The sequence below is a fragment of the Drosophila gunungcola genome, unplaced genomic scaffold, assembly GCF_025200985.1.
Source record: "Drosophila gunungcola strain Sukarami unplaced genomic scaffold, Dgunungcola_SK_2 000001F, whole genome shotgun sequence".
NCBI lineage: Eukaryota > Metazoa > Arthropoda > Insecta > Diptera > Drosophilidae > Drosophila > Drosophila gunungcola.
The window spans coordinates 5,643,639-5,668,731 of record NW_026453197.1 but is presented as its reverse complement, the minus strand read 5'-3'; the positions used below and the strand labels follow the sequence as shown (position 1 = coordinate 5,668,731).

The 25,093-nt window shown below is 35.9% G+C and overlaps 1 protein-coding gene across 6 annotated transcripts in view; it reads right to left on the bottom strand.

Annotated features, from left to right (window-relative positions):
* LOC128263426 (CUGBP Elav-like family member 2) overlaps positions 1 to 25,093 on the bottom strand; it is a 119,007-nt gene that overhangs the window by 29,404 nt on the left and 64,510 nt on the right. For 5 of the 6 annotated variants that reach the window (XR_008268440.1, XM_052998463.1, XM_052998466.1 and 2 more), the window contains 3 exons: positions 14,982 to 15,451; positions 7,813 to 7,895; positions 4,055 to 4,103 (listed from right to left, as the gene is read on the bottom strand). Coding sequence is in view for 5 of the 6 variants with exons in the window: in XM_052998463.1 (XP_052854423.1) it covers positions 4,055 to 4,103; positions 7,813 to 7,895; positions 14,982 to 15,451 (602 nt within the window). In the remaining variant the exon portion in view is untranslated. Of the gene's footprint in view, positions 1 to 4,054; positions 4,104 to 7,812; positions 7,896 to 14,981; positions 15,452 to 15,740; positions 16,134 to 25,093 lie in introns of those variants that run through there. The other variant, XM_052998465.1, reaches the window with a different exon arrangement.

Here is a 25,093-nt window from a genome sequence, read left to right as displayed (position 1 = left end):
TAACATTTGCATATCGATTTCATATGCAGTGAGGAAAAATTCATATGTTCCACCGTCTTTTCCACAACAACAACAGTACCCGCCATCATTTTCTCCCTCAGTTCCTTAACTTTAGAGCAATCGTGCTTTTTGTACTGCTCCAAAATGGATGGGAATAAACATGAGGATATTTACTTCTCAATTCTTTCCATTTGGTTTCACTTTTGTGCAAAATAAATTATAATCTTAAAAAAAAATTAAAAAAAGTCTCTTAATAATTTTTTTGCCGATTTTTTATTGCGAGGTATTAATAATAAAAATAAAAAATTCTTCAAGCTACTTAATATTTGTATAACTAAAATTTTCATACAAAAACAAACAAGTTTCTACAATTTTAAGGACAAAGTTACATTTCTAACTAACCTAACTTAACTTTAATTTGGTAGAAGAAAACTAATCTCGTGTATTAATTGTAGGGAAATATAAGTTTCGGTGAACTGAACAAGCAACTTTCGGCATTTCCGTCTTCTTTCATTTATTTGCAACCGAAAAAAAGGGAAATTGTGGACTATTTGAAAATGTAATATCACCCCTGTTAGCTTATTTTTCCTTCATCTCTTTTGCGCATAATCCTTCAAAACTTGACATTGTCCCGCGACTCGTTGCCACTCTTTTCCCCTATTTTCCTCGTTGTCTGTTTGAAGTTTCCTTGCATGTAAATTGCTCTGATTACCACGTTGCAGTTTTTTTCACCTTCCCCTTTTCTCGCCTTTTCCACTTTGCTTACTCATTTGATTTGCTTGCACATTTTGCTGTTGTCTCCGTTTTTTACTTAACCTAATGCAAATCGCTGTTATTATGCACTTCTTTGCCCTTAGACAATGTTCTGCTTGTTTCCCCTCCATTCCTCTCTTGTTTCTCGAAGTATTTATGTCCTTCAGGGTTTTCTCCTTTTTCGTTGAGGGGTTTCAGCCCAGGGTCAAAGAAGAAAAGCTTCGGTGTCACAATGTCATAAAATTCGAATGCAATTTTTCTTTTCCTTTTGCTTCAATTTCAGTGGAAATGAGAACTCATTTGCTCGGTATTTATGGTAGAAGATTTCTTAAGAAAGTACTTTTATTGGTTTGAGGTTTTTATGTGTGGGCTGCAGCCGTTGATTGAATTTGCAATGAAAGATCAAAGGTAAACAAATCGTTGCGAATAATTTCATTTGATTGTTTGACTCTGCTTAATCCGAAATATTAAATTTTTGTGATGGAGCTCTTTGCAGAAAAACGTGCATGGAAATATATGATGGTTTGAGATTGACATTTTTCCACCCTTTGTATTTAAATTCCAAAAGCTTTAATATATGGTTAATGTTTAAGGATAAAAAAATTTATTTTAATTACACAGTTTAAGATAGTATACCATTTAATTTGAAAGTATATTTCAAAAAGTTCATATACAATTTTTTCTGTTATCACCATAATGGTTTTTTTGGAATGTCTTATAAAACCAATATCTATTCCGTAATATTTCTTTGAAAGGCGGCTGCTTCTAGTCCTACGCTAGGTCAAGCCTTTGACTGAAGCCTCCTATTTAAAGATATTTTAAAACATATTTATACAGCATAAGAATCAAGAAAAACAATAGTTATAGCAAAAAAGGAAAAGAGAGTTGTCCTCTCTAGCGATATCCGCCTTCCTAAAATGCCGCACTTTTGCAATGAAACTTTTTGAAAAAGTAACAATTTGAATGAGGGAGAGAAAAGCAGCGTGAGCCAGGCAGGAAACAAAACTCGACGACTCACTCAAGCATTTTATTAAATTGCCACCTTCCGTTTGTTGTTACGTTGAGACGGCGACTGTCTTGTCTATGCTTTTTTTCTTTCGATTTCTAGGCTGTGACTATCCCCAGTTTCCCATTTCATATAGCCCTGGCGGTAAACCAGTCAAAAAAAAAAAACAAAGTAAAATGGAAAAAAATATTTCTGCCATCTTTTTCTATTATATCGCTTCCGCTGTGGGTCCCCAGCCAAACTTTTTTGTCAGTCCTTTTCGATTTAGTTTTTTTTTTTAAGTTTTGTTGTTGCCGTCCCGAGGTTAAAGTGCCAAATCACGAAACAAGCCACATTTCTCTCTGTCTAGTTTGGAATATTGAATTGAATTGCAATTTTACTGTTTGCCGGGGAATAGTTGTTGTCTGTCTATAATGCGGCAAATGTTGGATGGTGTCCAACTTGAATTTGCATCGAATTTGGTTTAGGCGCAATGCGGGCGGCCGCTACCAAAGGGCTTATCTGAAATTGAAAACCCCTCACAGGAGGCTCTTGCCCAAACAGTGGTTTTCCAAGCAACTAAACCAACCAAATTTTGCACAAAAACTAAAAAAAGTGTTTCCTGTATGGCGCATTACATACAAATTAACAAGGTTTATGACTTTTTATATTAGACTAGCCGACACTAGCGGATATACTTTAATGAATGAAATTAGATTTTACTGTAGTTGTAACTTCCAACAGAAACATAGTGAAGTTAATGGTTTGTGCTTTATTCCCCAGCTACACATTTCTCTGCTATGAAAAACTATTATATTCCTCATTACCACCAATGAAAGTGCTTATCCATCACCAACCCATAAAAAAACAACGAAAAATTTAGTTAAGCACACACAGAGAGGGAAAAAGTGCCAAAAATTATTAAGCATACGCCATGTTGTACAAGCGTAATTACACTTTGCTGAAAAGGCGGATGGTGGGAGGTTTTGAGAGGAGATTGGCTGCCAGGAAGACTCGCAACGGCAGCGAAACTTTTTTTTGCGCTCAGTTTTCATTTTTGTTACAACTTGTTAACAATAAACGCCGCTAGAGGTCTGCCAATTAAAAATGGCATTCTCTTCAGTGCTCTCGCCCTTCTCCCTGCTTTTCTGCTGTATGGGGGGGTGAAACAACATTTTTGTGGTCACTTAAGCAGATTAATATCATGGGTGTAATTAAAAGAAGCAGCCCCTAAAGTGTGGGCGGGTTGAAGCTTCCTGTCTGAAATTAACATAAATTAAAAAATGTTCACCAACTTTTTTCCAGCTTTTGAATACTTTTTTTGTTGAACATTTTTTGCTGGCTCACATAATTGATGGTTTTTAATTAACTGCCAAGTGACCGACAGCTGACAACGAACATTGAAACAAAGGGATGGCGAAGCAAAACGCACGAATGAAAGTTCAATGAAAAATCCGTAAAATGTTGAAAAAATTTCGTTTGCACACAGCCTTGCAATTTCCATGTATTTCGCAACATTCCTTTCACCCCAATTTTCATCGTTCGCCCGTTGACCATTGCCAATAAAAACTGTCAAATTCTACTGCCCGCTTTTAGGCTGACCGCTTTTTCGCACGCAATTTCCAACGCCACCAAAATTTTCATCGGTTATTGACTATTTCTGTCACTCTCCTTCACTTTGTATTTCCTTGCTTTTCCCTTTGAGAATATGTAGAGTGGGGGTACAATTTGAATTCCTTCAGGAAAGGTAGGGTAAAAATTACTTTAAAAGTATGTAATTACAAAAGGACAGCTGTCCAGTTGTGGGTAGATATATTAAAAACAGGTTGATTTTAACGAATGGGAGAGGTAAACTTTTGATCGAATAATTTTTAATGCATTCTGTACAAGATATTTCATATTTTTCCACCAAAATAGGAAAACAAAAACATATCTTATTTATCTGAGTTATGGAAACACATTTCTAATATTTAACATCTCAAAAAAAATATAAACCCTCAAAAAAAAAAAAAAAATATTTCAGGAAATCAATTTTCAGAATACTTCTGCAATCCTTTCAGTAGATGCATTTCGCATTCGTAAGCCCCAATTTGTGTTTGGTTCTCGATAGAACAACGCACACATATTTCTCACGCCTCGCTGGTCACTTTGTATTGCGTTTTGTTGATTTGTCGGTGGTGGAAATATTTTGGTTTGGCATACTTTTAGTAACCCACATACACACCGCATTGTGTGTGAATAGCTTTCTATTTATTTCTGTTTTGTTACCTAAATTTGTTTTGGTTTTTGTGAATGTGAAAAGGTATAAAAACTTACCATTGCGATTCTCGCTATCGGCGGGTTTCATTTGAATGGGATGGTACATCTGAAACAACAAGAAATTAAGAGAAAGTTTAATATAGGTTCAATGGCAAAAGTTTAAGATGCAAAGAATTTATGAAAAACTAAAACGCCTTGTTTCTTTTTTTAGGTTATATTTTTTGTAATATATATATTCTTAGTTTAATATTTAGGATATTTGCTTTTTTAATTGAAAAGAAACTTTCAATGTCATTTAGATAATAATATAATTTCTACTATATTAAGCAAAAAAATGGTTTCTTTACTATCTTTAGATTTTTTGTTAAGTCTTGAGTTCATAGCACAATAGTCTAATCCATTTTGTAATCCTCCCGTTTTTTCTCGTTAAAATCAAATCCGTTTCCGTGCCGTGTTAATCACATTTGAAATATTAGAGCGCAATATGCTTAGTGGTTCCGGCCGTAAGAGAGAAGGTCGCGATTAATTTACAGAGCTTAGGGCCAAATGCAGTCGCCAAAAACGACGAGCAGGAACTGCAGTCCACGGGGGTGGATGGTGCAATGGGGGAATCGGGTAGCAAACCCCCCGTCTCCCTTTCCACTTAAGCTGCATAATGAATGGAATGCAGGCAAAGGCAAAAAGGAGCCTCGCAGAACACGGGACAAAGCCTCCGCCTAAATCCTTGACAAAAGCCAAACACATTTATTCAGCGGTCGCTAAAAAGGACACTGGCGGTGGCAAAATGCGAAAAGGGGAAAATTTCGCAGCTATGTGCAAAAGTCCTAAAATATGCGTTAGACTTTGCAGCGTGTTTTAAATGTAATTTTTCGCACACAAACACACACCTCACAACGTCTTCTAATTAAAACAAGCTTAAAGCTCCCATCAGCCCCCAGCCACGCCCCCTTCCGCATTCAAAGAGGCCGCGAAACGGGCACGAGGTCATGCTGCATTCTAAAGTTAGAGATAGCAGCGTGAGTAAAGGGCAATCGTGGTTAAGATAAAAATAATGTGGAAATGAAATAATAAAGAAATCAACCAAGTTATTTCTAGAAAATGTATTTCAAAATGTTAGTAGTACAACGATCATTTTACAAGCTTTTATTAGCTCCTCACGCGTGTCACGTGATCCGCTCTGCGTGAAACTACAGCCTGGCTAATGGCGCGTGATTTATTGGCAAAAGGGCGGGCAGCGAACGAACGAACGACGACAGTCTACGCTAGAAGGCAATGTCCTTGTACTTCCCTTTGGCGGTGCGCCTTTTCACTTCGTCCTTTTCACCCACCACGCTTGATACCCCTAGTCTTTTCTGGCCGTAAATAATACACGCAACGCGACTGGTTACAAATTGCAGTCCAAGTCAACCTGTTTCTCCTCGGGCTTTCTTGCCTTTCTAATTTCGCCAATTTATTTATATGCAGGAAGTAGCAATTACCAGTCAAACACAGGCGGCATTCACACCCCCACAAGGAAAAGGAGCCCCAAAGGTGGAAGTTCTTTCCTCACTTTGTCAACCAGCTTTCGTGGTTGGCTTTTCCCTGCCTACACGTAATTGGTTGAAATAGCGCCAACGACTGTTTTCTATTGGGGCAATTATCGGTCGGTATGCACTTAATCAGCAAAAGTGACTCGTGAAATGCGGCCCTGCGATATGTTATCGATAAAGCAAGTCAGTGAACCTAAATCGTTTGGAAATAAAGAAAAAATAACAGTTGAAAATTTAAAGAAAATATTAATTTAAATTATTCAATATCTGAATAAAATTGGGCTATTAAAAAAGAAAAACCAAGATAGAACAGTGTCCCATTTAATTAAATACCAAGAAAACTTAGGTGGTTGCTAAATTCTTAAAAATGTTACATAAAAACTGTATTTTATAACAACAGTAACAGCCGAGCTCCATAACGGTGCATTTTCGTAAACCAATTTCAAACAATCTTTTTAATGATTTAACAACGTTAATGGAAAAAGAATTGATAATATCCTTTTAACATTCCTAGCAATCATCACGAATTTCGAAAAGAATTCCGCCATTTCGATAACAATCGCAAATTGTGCAAGAAAATTACAAGCTAACGTCAAAGCCTGTCAGTGGAACTGCCAAAAGCAGGAACAACAATGTTGTGAATCGAATGCAACACGCACATGTCCTGTTATCCGCCCTTTAACCCGTCATCGCCACAAACGTTCCATAGCAATTTTCTAAAATAAATATCGCAGCTGCAGCCACGAAGCAACATGCAAATTATGTCAGTTCCTCTCTTTTGAAGCCGATAACGTGATGACATAAGCATTGTCCCTGGGAACGTTTCCCGCATTCGCCTCAACCCTATTTTTTCAGCTAACACATGGCTTTCAAATAATAATAATATTCAATGCTTATTTGATGGCGCTCTACAAAAAAAGGGTACAACGAAAAAAAAATTGGGAACCGAAAAATAAAAAGCAACATTGCCAAATGTCGCTCGCTTTTGCTGACGTCGCTCGCTATCTTCTGACCTCTTCCCGTACTACCCATCCTACTTTATCGTTTTCCCTTTGCACTTGTGCTGACAACTTTTCCAGGACTCTGCTTGCTTTTCCGCTTTTCAGCTGCTGCTTCTGCTCCAAAGTGCAAATTGACATTTTTGTGCCTGCGGTTTGCTCTCTTCCCGCCAGAAATAAAATGTATAATGATCGACCGACAAACATCCTTGCTAAGCAGTTGAAATATCTAATTAGAAATTATTAAAAATAAATAAAAATATAAAAATATTTATTTGTCATATTTTATGTTCGGATTTAATTAATTTTATAAAATTATTTTTGTATTCCCATTATTTTGATGTTTTCATAATTTTATGGTGTATTCCATTTAAACAAGACGAACTTATCAACAATTCTATCATACCCTCATAGAAATGGGACGAAAGAAAACTGAAAAAAACTTTTGGCGCGTGTCTTATGCTAACAATTTTCACAATTTTTTTGTTTTATTTTCTGATTTTTAAGCTGCCACAGGGACACAAGACTAAACTTTTAAAATTACTTGCATTTTATAGGAAAATATACGAAGCGAACCAAAAAAATATATATATATTGGAAAATAGAGGAGGAAAAATTTCACGTTCCACGATTTTTTGTCGACCCTTTGCAAAAACATTTCCCCTTGCGATGCATTTTATTTTAGCCCCGCAGTGTTCTGCCTTTTTTGTGCGGTGTCATGGCTCTGTCAGTCCAAACGCCAGTCAATCTGTCAGTCAGCGAGTCAGTTAGCCATAATGAAGGAGGCGAGAGGAATCACGACGATGATGCTGCCGCTCCAGCCCGCACCTTCTGGCTGTTGTCCTGTCACGCGAATGATAGCGATTCATGATAAGTTTATAGAGTTTTTCCTTGTTTGTGTCGGATCAGCGAAATTTCCAATTAAAGGCTAATTTAAGTCGTGTCTTTTTCACTTTTTATTGGTTATTTCAATTTGGAAAACTAAACAACAGAAAAACTAAAACATCAATAAATTTTTAGAGTAAAGCTTGTTCATTAGTGAATAAACATAAAGATAAATTTAAAAACAAGTTTTCCTATGCCTTTACGCACTTTATGTTTAAAACTGGCGAAATCTTGATTTAAAACTTTTTTCGAACAGTTTTAATCAAAAATAAAAAAGTTGAATCAAGGACAATAATAATATTCTGAGCAAAATTCAATGTTTTACTTTCACAAGTAAATATTCATCTTAGATCGTTAGCGTTTATTATTTGATAAAATCATTACACAAATCAAAATTTCTTACCCCATTCAGCGTCTTAACATTATGCAAAGCATCCTGTGCTTTCAGGGCGGCGCGTCTCGTATAAAACGTCACAAAGCAGCAACCTGGAAAATAAAGGGAGAAGCATAAGATTAGCATGAGGGTTAAATTGTAGTTTATTTTCCGACGAGCGTCGAAAAAGGTGGCACTGGGAAATTATGAAAATTATTATTATTAGCGGAGGTGGGCAAGGAAATAACCGAATGGAAAACGTGTGAAAAGGTAGAAAGCTATGGGCGTTGCCGGAGTAGGAAACGTGGCAACAACATGACAGCCAGGCACTAAATTAAACATTATGGCCCTAACAAATGTGTCGCGTTTGAGATTCGAGTGGAAGTTTCCGGGGACCAAAGGTGCCGAAGAAGGGGTTCAGACGGTTTTTTAGACGGCAAAAGGGCGGCCAAGGTGTTTGAGTTTATGAGGGTTTGAGTCGAGCATATTAAGTGTTATTTAAGGTTTAACATTAAAATTCGTATAGTTACGATTAAATATCACATTTAGATGGAAATAGAAATTATTAAAACTTAATTATTTTTACTTTACTAGAGCGTTAATGTTTTTTACACAAAATACAAACACTAAAATTGTACATTTTATTGCATTTCAGATATTCCAGTTATTTTTTAAATAATAAAATATAATTTAGAGACAATTCAAACATCGCATTAAATTGCATTGAAAACATTTTATCTCCCTTTTATTTTTCTCTATTTTGTGATGGCAATCCATTTCCATTTCACCAAAATAATTTTTTTAGGTTCTATTGTGTATGTGGCAGAAATTCCCTTTCTCTTGTGTGCCAAATCTGTGGCCAAGTTACACACACGCACTCCCATCCAGAGCTTTGGTTAAATCCATTTCCGGCTCCTGCACACACATATCTACACTTTTCCCAGCCTCTAGTTTCCCGCATTTGCCATTTTCACCATTTTCCCTCCCTAAATAAGGGCCTACCTACTGCCAGCAGCCTACAGGGGCAGCGGTGTGTGATGGCAGCGATGGTTACAACAAAACTTAATACGGCAATGCAATAGTTGCATAATGCAATTACCCACCAGCGTATCGGCGGCATTTAGTGGTGGCCATTTTGGTTGGTCGCCCTCAGCCAGTTTGAAAGTGGGCGTGGCACCGCCCCACACAATCCCACCCCACTTAGCCCACACAGGTAATTCAATCTGTCGCAGTTTTTTGCCATGTCACCACCAACATTTTTCTGCATTTTTCACATATTTACAAATATTTTCATTTCTCGTTTCGGGTTTTTCTTTTTCTGCCGTTAAATATCCGGCAAAGAGTGGTTAGACGGAGTCATCGCCACATCCGACGTGTGAGTGAATTATGGGATCTGCAGTTTTTGCCATTTGTAAAATATCTTAAAGTCCAAAATTTAAATATTGAGTTTGTACCATTTCGGGGATACACAATATCGATTAAATTCGAATAACTAAAAAGCCTCTTTAATCAAATACATAATAATAAAAGTTGTCGGGATTACAATTATCTACCCAAATTAAAAATACCAACTGCAAAGGTATGTAAGTGGCGCTTTTTAAACTAAATTTAACTAGGCCTTAATTTATCTTGGCCCTACTCTCTTTTATACCTTTCAAAAACTGAGATTTGTTTTTCAAAATATAAAATTTAATCAAAGTAAGGTGCATTATCGTGTCAAACATGGTTTCTGAACAGTAATCTCAGCAATTTACATGCAAATTGTAATATAATGTAATGTAAAATACGAGGTGCAAAGAAACATTAGTTTTATGAAGTAGAAAGATTTTGGTATCGTGTTCCACCTAAATCCGAACAAAGCAAAGAGAAAATATCGAATTAAACTTCAGCTCAATTTCATTTCGCAAGCGCAGATTAAATATCACTTAAAATTAAACTAGCGTTAAATGTAACAAATGAAAGAAAATCGAAACCATTTGGAATGCAATAAAACATAGTCGGCGAACCAGGATTCTGGGGTGGGAGGTTTGAGGGCCATAGATAAGGAAGGCAATCGAACGATAACGAAAGAGGAGGCAACTGAAACTGAACTGCATCAAAACAACGCAGAAAACGAAGAAAAATCTCACACAATTCCCATTATGTGCATGTCAACTGCAGTTAGAATCAAACCCAAGACACACACAACCAAATAGAACAAAGCGATAAAAAACAAGTAAGGCAAACGAGGAAAAATAAAGAAAAGGCCAAGGAAAATCAAAGGAAAAGCAGCTAGAATAAAGCTGAAAACGACACCCAGTCACGTTTTTGGACAAAAAGAACTTAATCCCGGCAAGTGGGAGGAAGATGAAATCGAGAGCCGCCAGACAAGACGTGCCAAAGTCCGGCAAAAAGGATACATACGTATATTTATCCCGGCGTATATATATCCTTCCACTCACCCATAAAATACCAGCCCTTGGACACACGTTTGTGGACGTGGCGAGCAACGAAACGAATTAATCGAGGTTAAATAAATCAATGTCCTAATACATTGCCACCCTCAGATTTACTGACTCCAACCAGAGGAATCAAAAAACGAAATACTGCACAGGATTAAGGATGCAACTGAAATAAACCCATGTCATTTTACATTTAAGTATAAAGGTAAATTACGTTTGGCCTGCCTTACTTAAAAACATCAAAAGCCTGAACCGTGGCAAATGTTTAGCAATGCTTCTATGGCAACTAAAAGTCATGAACAAATGCTAATTTCACAAACTGTGCGAAATTTACTTCCCTACTGAGAACCTGCATTTGAAATTGAAATTCGTCCTTTCCATTTTCGTGAAGTAAGCGCACGGGGAGCGGAATAAAATTAAGTGAAATTTTATGCATTTTTCACGCTCAGTGCAGCAGCTAAATAAAAATGTCAAGAGCACAAAGTTTCTGGGAGAAGGCAAAAAAAAAATGAATCGGCCGATGAAGGCGTTAGATAAGTGCGTTACTTTTCCTTTTTTCTGGGGAGACATAGGACAGCTGGACTTAGAGTAAGGAAGAGCTTTTCAAAATAAAGTTCTCAAGGAAACCGAAAGATAAAGAAAACGGGGACGAGGACGAGAAAGCAACCACCCACAAGAAATCTGGTAACTGACCGAACTTCCCCTCAATTCCCACCCATAGAACCCCACTTAACCCCGATTTCTAACTTACTCTCTGTGTGAATTATATTATTTATTTTTTTTTTTTTGTTTTCGGGTGAATTCTCATCTGCTTTTCTCAGTTTCATCTCTTCTGGTTTGGTCAGCGGGTTAGTTTTTTATAAGGCGGAGGTCATAAATCACAGGCTCGACTAAAAAAGTGGGCGTTGGGGGTGCGCTGGGCGTGGCTGTCTTAATGGGGAACTGTGACATATGGTCTTGTTGTGGGTGGAGTGAATTCACAATTGAATATGCTTTAGGTTCTTTATCAATAGTAGCTTAAAGGTATAAGGGCGATGTCTATTAAGCTTATCAGAGTAATTAATGAGAAGAATGGTTTTAAAATTACTTAATTTAATTGGTTGATAGAAAACCAGGTCCAAATGATTTTTGTTCACTATTAAAACCGTCCATTCCGGCTTTAATTAAATGGTTTTTGCTTTTAATTTGTTTACAGCTTTAAAGGCTATCTCGGTAAGCCTGATTTTGTTACTAATTTCATTAATAACTTTGTGGTAATATCACTAACTTTTTAAAGAACATATCATAAGTGCAATTTATTTTAAGTTCACGTTAAATGGTTCACATTAGGGACATTTCCCACGTAGAAATCTTTACTCTCTCATAGTTGGCTGCATCTCCTTGGCCACAAAAGCCGCGATAAACCTGAAATGCCAAAACCAGAAAGCCCACAAACTATTTTACAGGTCCGCTTCCCCCACTCCTTGCAGCTCACTCAATATCGAATTAAAAGCTACCTGTTTCTACCTTTTCTCACCTGAAACAATCCGAATCAGGAACCGCAGAAAATCCTTGTCGCTATGGTTCGGTTCCTACGCCCCGCCCAACGACTCCATAACGCCCATTTATCCCCTATTCCGAAAATACACACCCCGTACTATCGCCGAACCGCAAGCGCTAATAAATTATGACCTAAGCGCTTAACCTTGTGCCGCTCTGGTTTCCACCTTTCTACCACCCACTTTCCCCTTTCCCCTTTAACCTTCACACCTCTCACCTTTATCTGCTGGCCGCAGAGCAACAAAAACAGTAACCGTAAAACCGCAACACCCGCAACAACATAGAAAATCCAAAAGAGCCGGAAAAGTTAACGGGAAAATGGGAGGAAAAACTGCCCGCTAACAAAATTTAGTGCCCCAAAAAGGATAACAATTTCAGGGAGCTAGAAGAAGAAGAAGCATTAGCCCAAAAATACTTGGCCGAAACGAAAACGAAATTTTTGGGTTGATACTTTTTTTGTTGTCGGTATTTTTTGTTATTTACGACTTTCTGGTTCAGAGGTCAACCATCGCACTTAAAAGTGTCATTTTGCATTTTGTTTGGTTTAAATGAAAAAGCGAGACAGCAACTACAAAATCTACTCGGAAAAATGCAGCAGACAAAAGCCAGCTGCAAAAAAAATTCCTAAAGTCTAAGGATATGGACGATGTTCTTTAGCCAACTGGTAGTCCAAAAACTGGGTTACATTTTGCCATCTAAATGGAAATGTTGTAGCAGGAAGTTTTGCTGGCTTAAACCGAAAAAAAGGCGGCCAGCAAAAATGCATCATGCAGGAGGAGAAAATGGTGTTTCCAAAAAAGTCTGAATGAAAAGCAGTATACACGAGACGAAAGTTTGGAGGTTGCCTAACTACATAAGTATACCCAGTGATTTTGGTTTACTTGTAAGTCTGTCGAATAGGTTATAATATTAAAGTGAGATATATAAATTTTTTTGGAAAGAGATTACAAATCAATATTTTTGCGACTGATGTTTTAAATTTAAGTAATTCTGAGGTTTTACTATGAAATTATAGAATCTTATAATCTTTATGTGGTAGATTTATTTTCAAATTTAATAAATGGACAGCCTCAAATACCCCACGAATAAATATTGTCATTAAGAAAAAGGAAAATTCGTTTATACTTTATTTCTTCGTTGTATGTCATTTCCACGCCCACGGAAGTGCGGTCCGCCTACTTTTCCTTCTTTGCGCTGACATAAATAATAACTTTGCAATGCAATTTGTGTCGATTTTGTGTTTGTGACTTGCACAAGACTCTCTTAGCTCTTTGACGGCGACAAAAATAATAGCAATAAAAACGAACATTCTCACATGAGCACTTGGGGAGTGGAAAACGCTGTGACTACTTTTCGTTGCTTGTCATAAATCATCAACAAAACGCGCCACTTAAGTGCTTCTAAAACTGTTTGTCCCACTCCTGCCACGCCCCCTTTTCTTGGTCACTACTGACCAGTGCTAAAATGCCACGCCCACATTTACAAAAATGAGGATGAAACCTGTCAGATGCAGTAGGAATACGAGGAAAAGGAAAAATACAGATGGAAAAGCTAAATAGACAGTTGGATATGGAATAACAATGACGCAAAATAAACAAAACGTTTTCGAAATACAAAATATACAAATACACAATACATAAATATGAATAAAAAAATCCGAGCCAAATGGCAATTGGAAATGAAAAAGATTAGAAGTGGAAATGTCGTTATGAATGAATGGGGGGAGGAGAGCACATCAATAAAATAGAAACTTGACTGCAGTTAAGAGGCCTCAGAAAAAGAGGCGGAAAAGTGAACAGAACAATGAATATATTGGAATAATAAAAAGGGAGTTGAGGGTGAAGGATGTGAAGAGTCTGGGTTTTATCAGCACTTGCAGATTTCATTTGCAATGAAAGTCGATTGACAGGCTAAAAAAATGAACAAAATAATATCATTTTGTCTGCAGGTTTGCATTTAGAGTGCTTATCATATTTAATATCATGCAAACAATTGCATTACTTAGAAAATTTAATTAGTTAAATTTGTTCAGTTTAATATAAAGGCAATCGTTCACGTCTACGATTTTTATATACAAGAAAATTAATATAATATTGAATTGAAATCACTTCACAAAATTGATTTTTCTCTTTTTCCCTGTTTTTTTTTTAAGCTTTACAATGAGTTTATAATTTTTAATGTAATAAAAGATTCGTTTTAAGCAAAGCTCAGACTCTTAAATAAAGGCAAATTTAATACTTTGAACTGAATTATTTAATTCAACATATCATCCCAACCCCAAACTTTCGTCCCAATCTCCATTAGCAAAGCTCAAGGCTATTGAAATTTCTACTCAAACACAAATAGCGAACAAAAAGCAATTTGCTGATGAAATGAAATGGCAATTGCAAGTGAATGCAATTAAAAGGGTGAGAAGGAGACATATATATATATAGCTGTGTGCACTGGATGTATGACGTTCGAATATTTGTGTTCTGGCTAGACCAATATCTCATATTAATTTTGTCTGCACTTCTCTCATTTCCATGAAGGGGAGAAGTTTTTGGCGGAGCTTTTGGCTATTTACCGCAACAAATTCGGGAGTAATTTATCAGCCAGACAAAAGTAATGAATAAAGAGCAAGGGCAGTACAGCAGTCTTTCGGAAACGGGAAAGCAGAATTTAGAGAAGTACACTTTTTTAAGAAAATCTATTGAAATAAAAAATAATATAACATTTTAGTCAATTGACCATAAAATTAAATTTATTTTAAACAAAACCAAAGCATACTCTCAAATACATTTAAATAAAGCCTTCAAAATTATTAGAATCGATATTCTATTATATTCTATGTGTATATTTGTGAGAGAATGACCACGAAATTGTATAGAAAATAAATTATTTCGTTTACATCGTATAATCTTTGTTTTTAAAGATATTTATGTCTTGCTTCGACGTTTGTAAATATGGTTGCATACTATTTTAACTCGGGTTATTTTGCTTATACATACATTTACAATATACAGTTGAACTTTCACATCTCGAACCATTCATATGAGTTTTAAGTGTAAGAAATGATTCTTCCAATAAGACTATTTTGAGTTAGTGAAGTTCGAGCTATAGAAGTTCAACTGATTGTGGCTGTAAATTGGCCCTGACGAAACCTTAATTTCGCCTAAAATATGGGACCCAAAAAAGGCACACTAGAATCCCACTTTTATGATATGATCAAGCACTCACCCTTGCTAATTCCGGTGGCCTTGTCCCTCAGCACGTTGATCGAGTGCACCGCGCCGTATTCCTCAAACATTTCGCGAAGCTGTGACTCGTCCATCGACTTGGGCACCTGGCCCACGAACATCTTGATGTTGTCCGGATCCGGTTCCTTTTCGCCGTACGTCACCGTGGCGTCCGTATCCAGACGGAAGCAAGCGTCATCATCCACCATCGCTACGACATTTCGGTTGGCGCTACACGGGTTGTTGTTGTTGTTTATCAAACCTGCGGCGGACATAATACCGTTATTGCCCACGGCTACCAGCGAATTGTTGCTGTTGCCCAAAGTCGGATTGATGTTGTTGCTGCCGCTAATGCTGTTGTTGTTGCTGCCGTTGTTGTTCAGCAGCGACGGATTGTTGTTGTTGCTGTGTATGGGGCTATTTGGCAGGCTATTTGTTGCACTGCTGCTCTTATCGCTCATACCAAAAGCACTACGAAAAAAAGATAATGAACAGAGTGGAAGGATTAGTACAGTGAACTTACGATACGGGGAAAATGCATAAAGTTAATCTATATTCTAGGTCTAGAACGATGTGATACGATGTACATTAAATATATTTAATATTATTTTGAATAATTGAATAGTTTTATTTCACAGTGTTTAAATTGCGCGATAAAAATATTGAGAGCTTAACTTTTTTAGTTTGACTATTTTGTGTGTACCAACGGGTACTTACTGTAACATTTACAGTTAGCACACACCCACACACACACACTTACTCGAGGTAGATATCGTTGTTCTTCTCGGAAAAATCAAAAATCATACGGCGATTGCCCAAAAACGAAGCGCGACTGCTAAACATATTTGCGATCTCAAACTAAATATTTACACTGTCAACGCGAATAAAGAACGGGAAAACTTTAAACTTTTAATTAAGCTGCAGCCAATTACCAATACCAATACGCTTCACGTTTACTGTTAACGCACACGGACATTCGAGGTCGGATTGATTAAATTAAGGGCCTAAATAAATACTTCCACTTAACACGGCACTCGGAACTCAACGTGACTAATTAAAAAATCTATATATTAATTATATAATCGCAGCGCTTTCGCCTCTCCTTCTTCCTCGCACTTCCTTTCCCGGCAATCGTCGATGGGCAAATGGACGAGAAATCGGAAAGGGCGAATGGAAAGAGACAGGTGGTCGGCAATTTTCCAATGGGTATTCCAGCGAGAGCGTGGGAGCAGAAATCGGGGAGAGTGTGGCTTCAAGGTCAAAAACCCAACCGAAAACGAAATGATCGTAAGTCTAGAGAGGATTTAATATCTTGGGTAAGGCAGAGCGAGAGATCCACTATTTCGTAATTACACATACAAATAAGCTGAGAGTGTAAGAGAGAAAGCAAAAGAAGAAGAAGAAAGAATGAAGTGTTTAAGGTTTGGATTTTAAAAGGTTTCAATTTCTTATTTGGTAATATTACAAATTAACTTTAATAAAAAATGGAAAAAAAAAATAGAGCTGAAAAATAAATTGGACTGAGGAATGAGCAAATCTTTGTTTGCTTTAGCGATTTTCTGGACAAGTAAACCTCAAATAGCATTAACCTAATGGAAATTTGCTTGTGTAAATAAACGATTTTAGCTTATTCTGAGGGAATTGGGTCAGCTTAAACGCGATGAGCAAACACTTGGACAAGGACCTCTTCCACACCTGATGATTAAATGGTTTCTGTCTCCTTTTATGTACAGTCCTGAACAAATGGTGTTTCCAACCTAAATTTGGCATAACGGTAAATAAAAATACGAGATACATTTAAATTTAATTGTCTTAAAAAAACATTTAAAGACTTCGACAAATGATATCGTAGTAAAATTAATTGTCATAAAACTGTGTGTTGATAAAATTAGCAACGATTGATTTATAGAAACTGATGTATAGCATTCAAAAAACTAATAAAATTGTATTACAATTTCGAATAAATAAGCCATTTTACAAAAGCGTTTGCAATATTCCAGTAAACTAATTTTTATTTTTTTTTTATTTTAGCACTAGTATTTTGCTTGCCACTGTACAAGTGGAAGTTTGACTAAAATAAATTGGCCAAGAAGGAAAGGTAGGATGGGATCGAGTAACAGGGCGTGTCACTTAAGGGGCGGACTGTTAAGCAGACAAATGGATAATGGCTTAATTTGTTCTTTTTTTGACATACATAATTAGAAATTCGGGTTGATGTGCAAAAATGAAGACGAGGATGTAGAGTGCCATTTGCATGCTATGTATGTATGTATTTTAAATGGGGTCGATTTTAAAACCTAAGTATTAGTTATTGTTACACACAATAGCCGACGGTTATAGTTTTCACTTGATTGCCTATTTGTTTTTGTTTAATTAATTTAAATAAAATTTCGTTACAAAAATTGTTTTTAACTTTTCGGTTATCGGTAAAATTGTTTTTGTTTCGGTTCCTTTTCAACACATTTCAAAATTGTTTTGATTTTTTTCATGGTACTACTGTAGATGCCGTTGCCAAATTAGTTTTAGTTTTTTTTATATACTCTCTGCCACGCTTCTTTTTTTCCCACAAATTTGTTTTTTTGAGGCTGCATTTTTTGATAATTTTGTCCTTTAATTTCTTTTAAGTTTCACTTTTATTTAGCAAATTCTTCTCATTTCGTTTCTGTCTTTCCCTCTCTCGTCGACTTCTTTGTTACATTTTGTAATTTGAACTTCTTCTGTGCTCTTTGTTTTCCAGACTGAAAACTTTTTTCTTCCTCCTCTTCCCACTTAACCCGTTCTTGGCTTTTTCGTCTTGACTTTAATTTAGTTTAAGTTCGAAAGTCATTGGAGGAAAGGGGCGGATGACACGCCCCCACAGTATACAGCAAAGTCGAGGGACGCCTCTAGGGAAAGTTTGTAATTGCAACGACCCTTTGACACAATTATTGCATTTTAAACTCTCCTCTGCAAAATCAAAAAACTTCCCAGATATTTTATCACATTAGTAGTTTTCTATATAACATCAGAGTAATATCTAAAATAACTATTTATTTAATCTGATCATAAACTAATTTTTATTTAAGATGCTACTCAATATCAACAGACACTTAATTTTAATATACAAAATCGAAATTATGAGACTTTTATAATATAACATTTAACATTTTAACCAACAAGGACACGTTTTTTTTCGAAGTGCACGTTGTGCATGCCTCATGTTTAGCTTAGGATCCAATAAAACACGCATTTGCGACAATTTTATTTGAAACTTTTATAACCGAAAAACAAAACTTTTTTATCCCAGCAACAACAACAGAACTCTACGAAGAATAAAAGAGTAAAGCGAACTGAACTTTGTTGCTATCGAAGTTCAAACTGCAATTCATCTTCATCAACAAAAACTATGCCATGAAAAGGGCATGTGCGATATTTTGACCTTAAAGGTACCCATCACTAAAATTTATTAAAGTTCTTGGAAAAAAATAGTAATCAAATTTTAAGACAGCCAAGAAGAACACAAAATTTGGTTTTGTTTAAAATAAACAATGAACAGGATATAGTGAAAATTCAAAAAAGACCATATTAATACTTAAAACGTAAAAAAATTAAAAATTCTTGAATTCAACACTAAAAAAAAGGGCCTAAAATTATATTTTTTGGTTACAAAAAAACAATTACAACAAGTAATGGAAAAACCATTCTAACAAAATGCTTATATACCATACATTTCTAGGTAAAGGGTATATTAAAAAGTTTTAGTTTCCATCGACTTAACAGGACTATCCCATTTGTTTGTCAATAATGCACCCCAAGACAAAAATCCAGTTACAAATTTAAGATTTCAATCCTTAAATTTTTAAGCAAACTTTGGTCCTTTTTTCTTGGGCACATTTTCTTAGCATTTATCTTCATTTGTCGGAGCAGAAGGAAAAGCATAAGGACCTGGTTCTGGAGCCGGCTGTCAACAATTTGCCAACCGCAAAATTGTCGAGGGAGCCAAGTGGGAGTGTTTGAAATTCGGCATAGGGATTTCGCCTGGACCACGCCAGCGATTCTCCAGAGAAACTCACTAATTTGCTTGATTACTCCAGAGAATATCCGGCGGCGGAGAAATTTGAAATCTATTATAAAAGTTTTTTAGCCCCAAAATGAAGGCTCGCTTGGGATCGACGACTAAGATGCCGAGTGGGCGAAAGTTGGGTGGGGCAATCATCTTCGGCGGCGTCGACATGGGTCAACACTTTGACAGGCACAAGGACAAAGAGAGTCAGAACTTTTCCAACAAAGGCGAACAAAATGAAGAAAAAATAGTAAGTAGCAGCTGTGGGGCACTTGAGAAAATATAAATCAGAAAGGTAACAAACTTCAAAAATAAAGAGCCATCTTTAAAAAATGTGTAAAAATTAAACAAAAAAAGTTTAAATAAGCTAAATTTTGGTGCAATTTTATGACCTGGACACCCAAATAATTTTAATGATCTTGATCCTTTCTCACTTTATTTTAGATATATTGGATATTTGGAATCAGGGTATTTTTTTCGAGTGTGGGGAGCAGCTGAAAAATTCTTTGAACAACTTTGGCTCGTCTTCATTTTGTTTTTTTTTTTTTTTGTTTTTCAGTTCTATCTTTTTTTGCAGGTGAGCTGAATAATTTTTTTTATGTCTACCGTCTGCTATACAACAAATCAAGTGCAAAGTGGAATCCTCCACTTCGTGTTATTGTTGTTGTTGTTGAGAAGAGTGAACTTTTGATTCTTGTTATTTTGTTTCTCATCGCTCTTTGTTCTTCTTGATTGGTTTTTTGTTGCTGGTGCGGTGTACTAGAGAAGGGAAATCAATGGGAATGAAAGAAGAACCCGAGTGGATTTTGTGAAGAGCTTTAACATTGTAATTTCTGAAGTGGGGCAAAGGAACTGAAGGACTAACGAGGACGAAAGGTAAATAAGAAGGTTCTTTAAGGTTCTCAAGGAAACATTTATTTATTTTATTTTTTTATTGCAATCTAATTCCATAATTCTGTTAGGTCATTTTTATTTTTGTAAATATTAATAAAACAATCAAATTTGATTACCTTTTCGATACTTTTTTACGACCACGAGTATTTTAGCATTCTCTAAAAAAATATAGCACTAATTGAATAAAAAACAGGGAATTCAATTAATAAAATTGACTCTTTTTTTATTACAACATAATTTTTTTTTATTTCCTGTTGAAATTATTTTTTAAGATTCCATTTCCAATTTAACATAAGCATGTTTAAAAAGAAGTAAAGACAACATAAAAAGTCAAACCTCTTCTTAAGGGATTATAATGGGTTTATGTTTTTGAATAATAGGTTTGTGTTTTTAAATACCCTATTTGAATCTTATCCTATTTGACATAATCATCTTATTGCAAAACTATAATATCAAGTATGTACCTTGTTCCATTTCTTTGGATCTTAAGGCACCTTAATATCCCCAACGTCGCGGTTTTTAAGCAGCTTAAAATCACCCTCAGCCCAAGTCTGGGCTTTACTTTGATCTGCCTAGGAATAACCTTTTAATGCAACTCAAGTTCAGGAGACTATAAATTACTCAACTCCACAAAAAAAAAAAAAAAACAGAAGTGAAAGCAAAGAAGAAAAGCGAGAATAAAAAAATATGAGAACATTTCGGCACGCTTATCAAAGATAATTTTAAGCCGCATTTAAAAATTATTTCTTTGCTTTATTTTCGCACAGGCCCGGGCACTTTCTCCAAGCCTCTTTCTCTGCACCTTTCTCCCTTTTTGTCGAGCTACGCGACTTTTTCCGCTGACTGTGCGTTGTCTGGCAACCCTGGAAGAGAGCGGTGGGGAGGGTGTACGATTTTGGTGGGTACCAGAGCGGAAGAAAAGGCTGAGCAGGGTGGCCCAATGTTGACAGTCAGTGAACCCCGAAAAAGGCAATGCCAACAATAAAACCAGCGGAATATATGTTCTTTAGTACCGACATTTTGTATACCCTCTCCAAATAAATAGTGAGTCAATACAAATTTTGATTTTTATATGCAATTTGGACACAATTAAACCGGACTAAATTTAAGTGTTCATCCATAGTTTTTGAAAAGATTCAAAAATATTTCAACAATCATATTCTCTTCTCTCAGAACATCTTAAGAACTGTTTCAAGAGGTATAAGCTAGTTTATCCCCTTCCACGGGTTTTTCGTAGACCCAGAGACCTGTGCGAGGACTTGGTCTCCTTTCGACCTTCCACTGCGACAATTGGATGAGCAAATGCTGACGAAAGGGGTAGGAGAAGAGGCTTATGGGGATGGAGAACGGAGCTTGGACTTTGCGCAAATATTTGACATGGCCAAAAGCAGACAGCGGCCAGAGGAGTGGGGGCACAGGGACTGAAAGGATGATGCAGCTCATTTTTTGACTCTACTCCTGGGATTTTGAGAGGGATTCTCGGTGTGGGGACTCTTTCTGGGTTTAGGACTCGTGTGTAATTAAGCAAAAATTTCAAATCGTTTGTAGTTGTTGTCCCTGTCTGCCTCCCAGCTCTTTCATTCTCTTTTTTTTTTTTGTTAATAATCACTTGTAAATAGATCAAAGTTGGCATTTTATTTGAGTTTCTCATCACAGCGTGGAATTTTTGGTCATGGAAGTTGGCACCAAACTGAAAGTCTGGACAGGACTATGTAGACTAATTAGGGGTTGATGAGGAGGATTTTAAAAGAAAAGTTGGGGATTTTGACTTCTTGGCTATATTTAATTGGGTTAATGTTTATGTATTTTAAAATTTAAATGATAAAATCAATCGATTTGGATAATTTTAGTTTTTCAATAATATATTAAACTAAAACCAAACAAATGTTTATTAGCCGCCTTTAAAAATCAAAAAATACATGCTGTTAATTCATTTATATGTCAACATTATTTACCAACTTGACATATTCCAATATAATTTAAATTACTGTGGCATTTCATTTATTTCAATCCTTTACCCATAACTTTCAATCTTTACAACTGCAAATGACGCACAAATTAAAAAGCCAAGAGCACGAATAACACCATGGACATTGTCACCCAAGAAAAAAGTGTGCAATAAATATCTACCACACAGGAAACCAAATTAAATAAGTAAATCTTGCGGGCATGTAAAAAATGAAACCGAAAAGGCAAAAATAAAGAGCCGAAAGCCGAATTGAGTATAAAATATATCTATATATGTATGCCAAAAGATAAAGCACAAAGGGATGCCAGGACCGGGCTCTCAATGTCTCTGGGAAAAAAAAGGAAAATACGAACGGAAAAAAAGAAAATTAAATTGTGAAGCGTAATGTTAACGCAGCCAAATACCCAAAAGTCCAAGAGAGGCGATTCGAGCTCGGCTTTAACCACAATGAAATGAACGAAATACATGCGAGAATACTAGCCAGAAAAAATATATATTTATTCCCCTTTTCTGAACCTCTCCTTTTTTTTTTTTTGGTATATGGAAAACTTTGGGTCCTCTTTAAGAGAACCACCAATGACACACATGCCCGGTAAGGATCAAGGGCGCGTTACTGGGCACTGGTGTTAAAACAAAAGTACAGGCAGTTCAGACAACGGCGAAGCAAAAATTTCAACAATGCCAACGGCTTTTGAGAGCGGAAATAAAAAAGTGAAAATAAATTTGAAGTGAAAAATGGAGAAATGCGAACTTTGGATACACTTTAATGAAACTTAAGTGCTGTGAAATTAAATTCCAGATTGAAATTAAAAAAACATTGTTTATATTATTTATATGAAAAATAACATTAAGTTATAAGTTTTCAATATTTATTTAAAATATGAACTCCACCCAAAAATAATTTTGTTTACAATTAAAATAAAATATAAAGTTGCTTTTACTCAAATGTTTAAAAAATTAAAAAAAAAGGTTTAATTCGGAAAAGTGAAATTTCTCACAAAACTACTTGCCTGGGAAAAGAAATTTATTGATTGCGAATGCGAAAAGCGACAACTGTGAACCTTGCAAAAAAGAAGAATATTATTTGCATGGCTCCCGGTAAAGAAACAAATTTCGCACGCTCCCCCCGAAAACTTCCACCCACAGAACGGAGCAAGATATGTGGAAAATTAAATGAAATGATTTTTATTTTTCTCTCGGGCAGAGACAGAGCAAGGGGTTATCACTTTTCCAGCATAAGTCTTGAAAAAAAAGGTGGAAAATAATAAATGAAAATTCCAAAGTGCTGAGAAAGCGCAGAAAAAAAAAGAAGAATGAGCGAGCTGCTTGAAATTTCGCAGCTTGAGGCAGGCAAAATTTGTCGCCACTTTTTGCAAATTTTTGTTTGCCAACGAAATTGAAACAATTCCATGCTCTTTACTCAGCCATTTTCTTTATCCCACTACCGCCAACCCCTTTTCCACATGACTCTGTTTGTAACCATTCGATGCAGTGGCGCAGAAATTTTGTTGGTCTGACGCTTATTTTAAAATGGACGGTTGAACTCCGAAAAAAAAGACCCAACGAGGAAGTAGTCTCTCCTAAATATGCATGCATATTAAATTGATTATTTTCACAATCTTGAGATGAGTATACTTTTTTAGCAAATTAGTTTATATTAATATACCTTTTAAAACTAAAGAACATTTACATTGAGAAAATTAATTTTCCTGTTATATAATATTCAAATAAAAAACATTTTGATAACAAATATTATAAAAGTTACTTATAGTTACTTATAATAGATTCAAACTATTTAACGTATTTTAAACATAAATAAAACCCATTAAAAGTCAATTTAGTGCTTAAAAATGTTAAATATTTCCTATTATTTAGTTTAGCAACTTTTTTTAACCCATTTAAGACCGGAACACATCGTTATCCTAGACCCGGACATACACTTTGTCTCTTTCAGCTGGCCATCTTGGTCTCTTAGGGACCATTACCTCAAAATTGTGACAACAAAAGAGGGCCAGGAATGGGAGGCGAATAAAAAATTAAGTCCCTCTTTTCATTCTCATGCGGGAGACATTTGTATAATTTGTTTGTGTTTTGTGTGCATTTTTATGATTTTGTCAACGCGGCACAAAAGGAAACGAGCTGCGAAAGCGAAAGGATACCGCACTGATAGAAAGGGATGGAAAATAGCCCACAAAACGACCAAACGATAATCATAATAACGGGACACAGCCAACGAGGCCCATGGGAGAAAGCGGCCAAAGGAGATGAGGCATAGAGAAAAGCGACAGGGAAGTCGTTTAGCCGTGTCTCTAATTGCCTAGAAAAATAACCATTGAAAGGACAAGAACAAGCATCATCCACTGCCTTTTTCAGACAGGTGACTGCTTCAGGGAGAGGCAAAAAGGAAAACTGGATCGCAATCTATTTATTGAAAAACAATCTTTAGACATAAATTGAACAGCAGGCGGGAGGAATGGAAAATACATATTTTAATCGATCTATTGGGGCCAAATATTTTACGATACGATTTATTTATTGATTAATGATGAAACATGAAAATCAATTTATCATGACCATGCTTAAACAATTTGCAGTTTATAAAATTCCTGTTGGGAATTGTTTTTAGAGTTTAAAAATGAATTTATTTATATGTGGACAAGCGTTTTCAAGTACTTTTTTTAATTTTTTAAAATTTACTTTTATAATAATTTTAGCATTAGAGATTTTTACAAAACATGTCTTTGTAAGGCTAATATATTAAAGTTGCTTACAGTTTATTTTTAGCCAAAACAATCAAAAACTTTCTCCGCATCCTGGAGAGCAACAAGAGCAAACATAGCACAAGAAATCACGAACGCACACTTGGCCAAAGACAAAGTCGCGACATCAAGTTTGCTATACCCTAGCTCCCTTCCTTTCGCACACACATGGGCAGCTTGAGTTTTCCTCTCTTTCTAGCTAGGCTCTACTTGACGCATGTCACGTGTTTAATTATTTACGTGACTTGGCGGCATTTTTTCGTGTTCTTCTACTTGGGTCGGTTTTTCTTGGATTTTTCTTGAAATACAAACATTTCTTTCGGCTGCTTTGAGTAAATATTTATTGCAATTTTGTGTCGTGGGTAAAGCAAATAGAAGGTAAAAAAAACGAAACTAAAGCTGCCAGCTTCTCGCCTGCAATTTAATCTTGACTTAATTTTGATTCGACA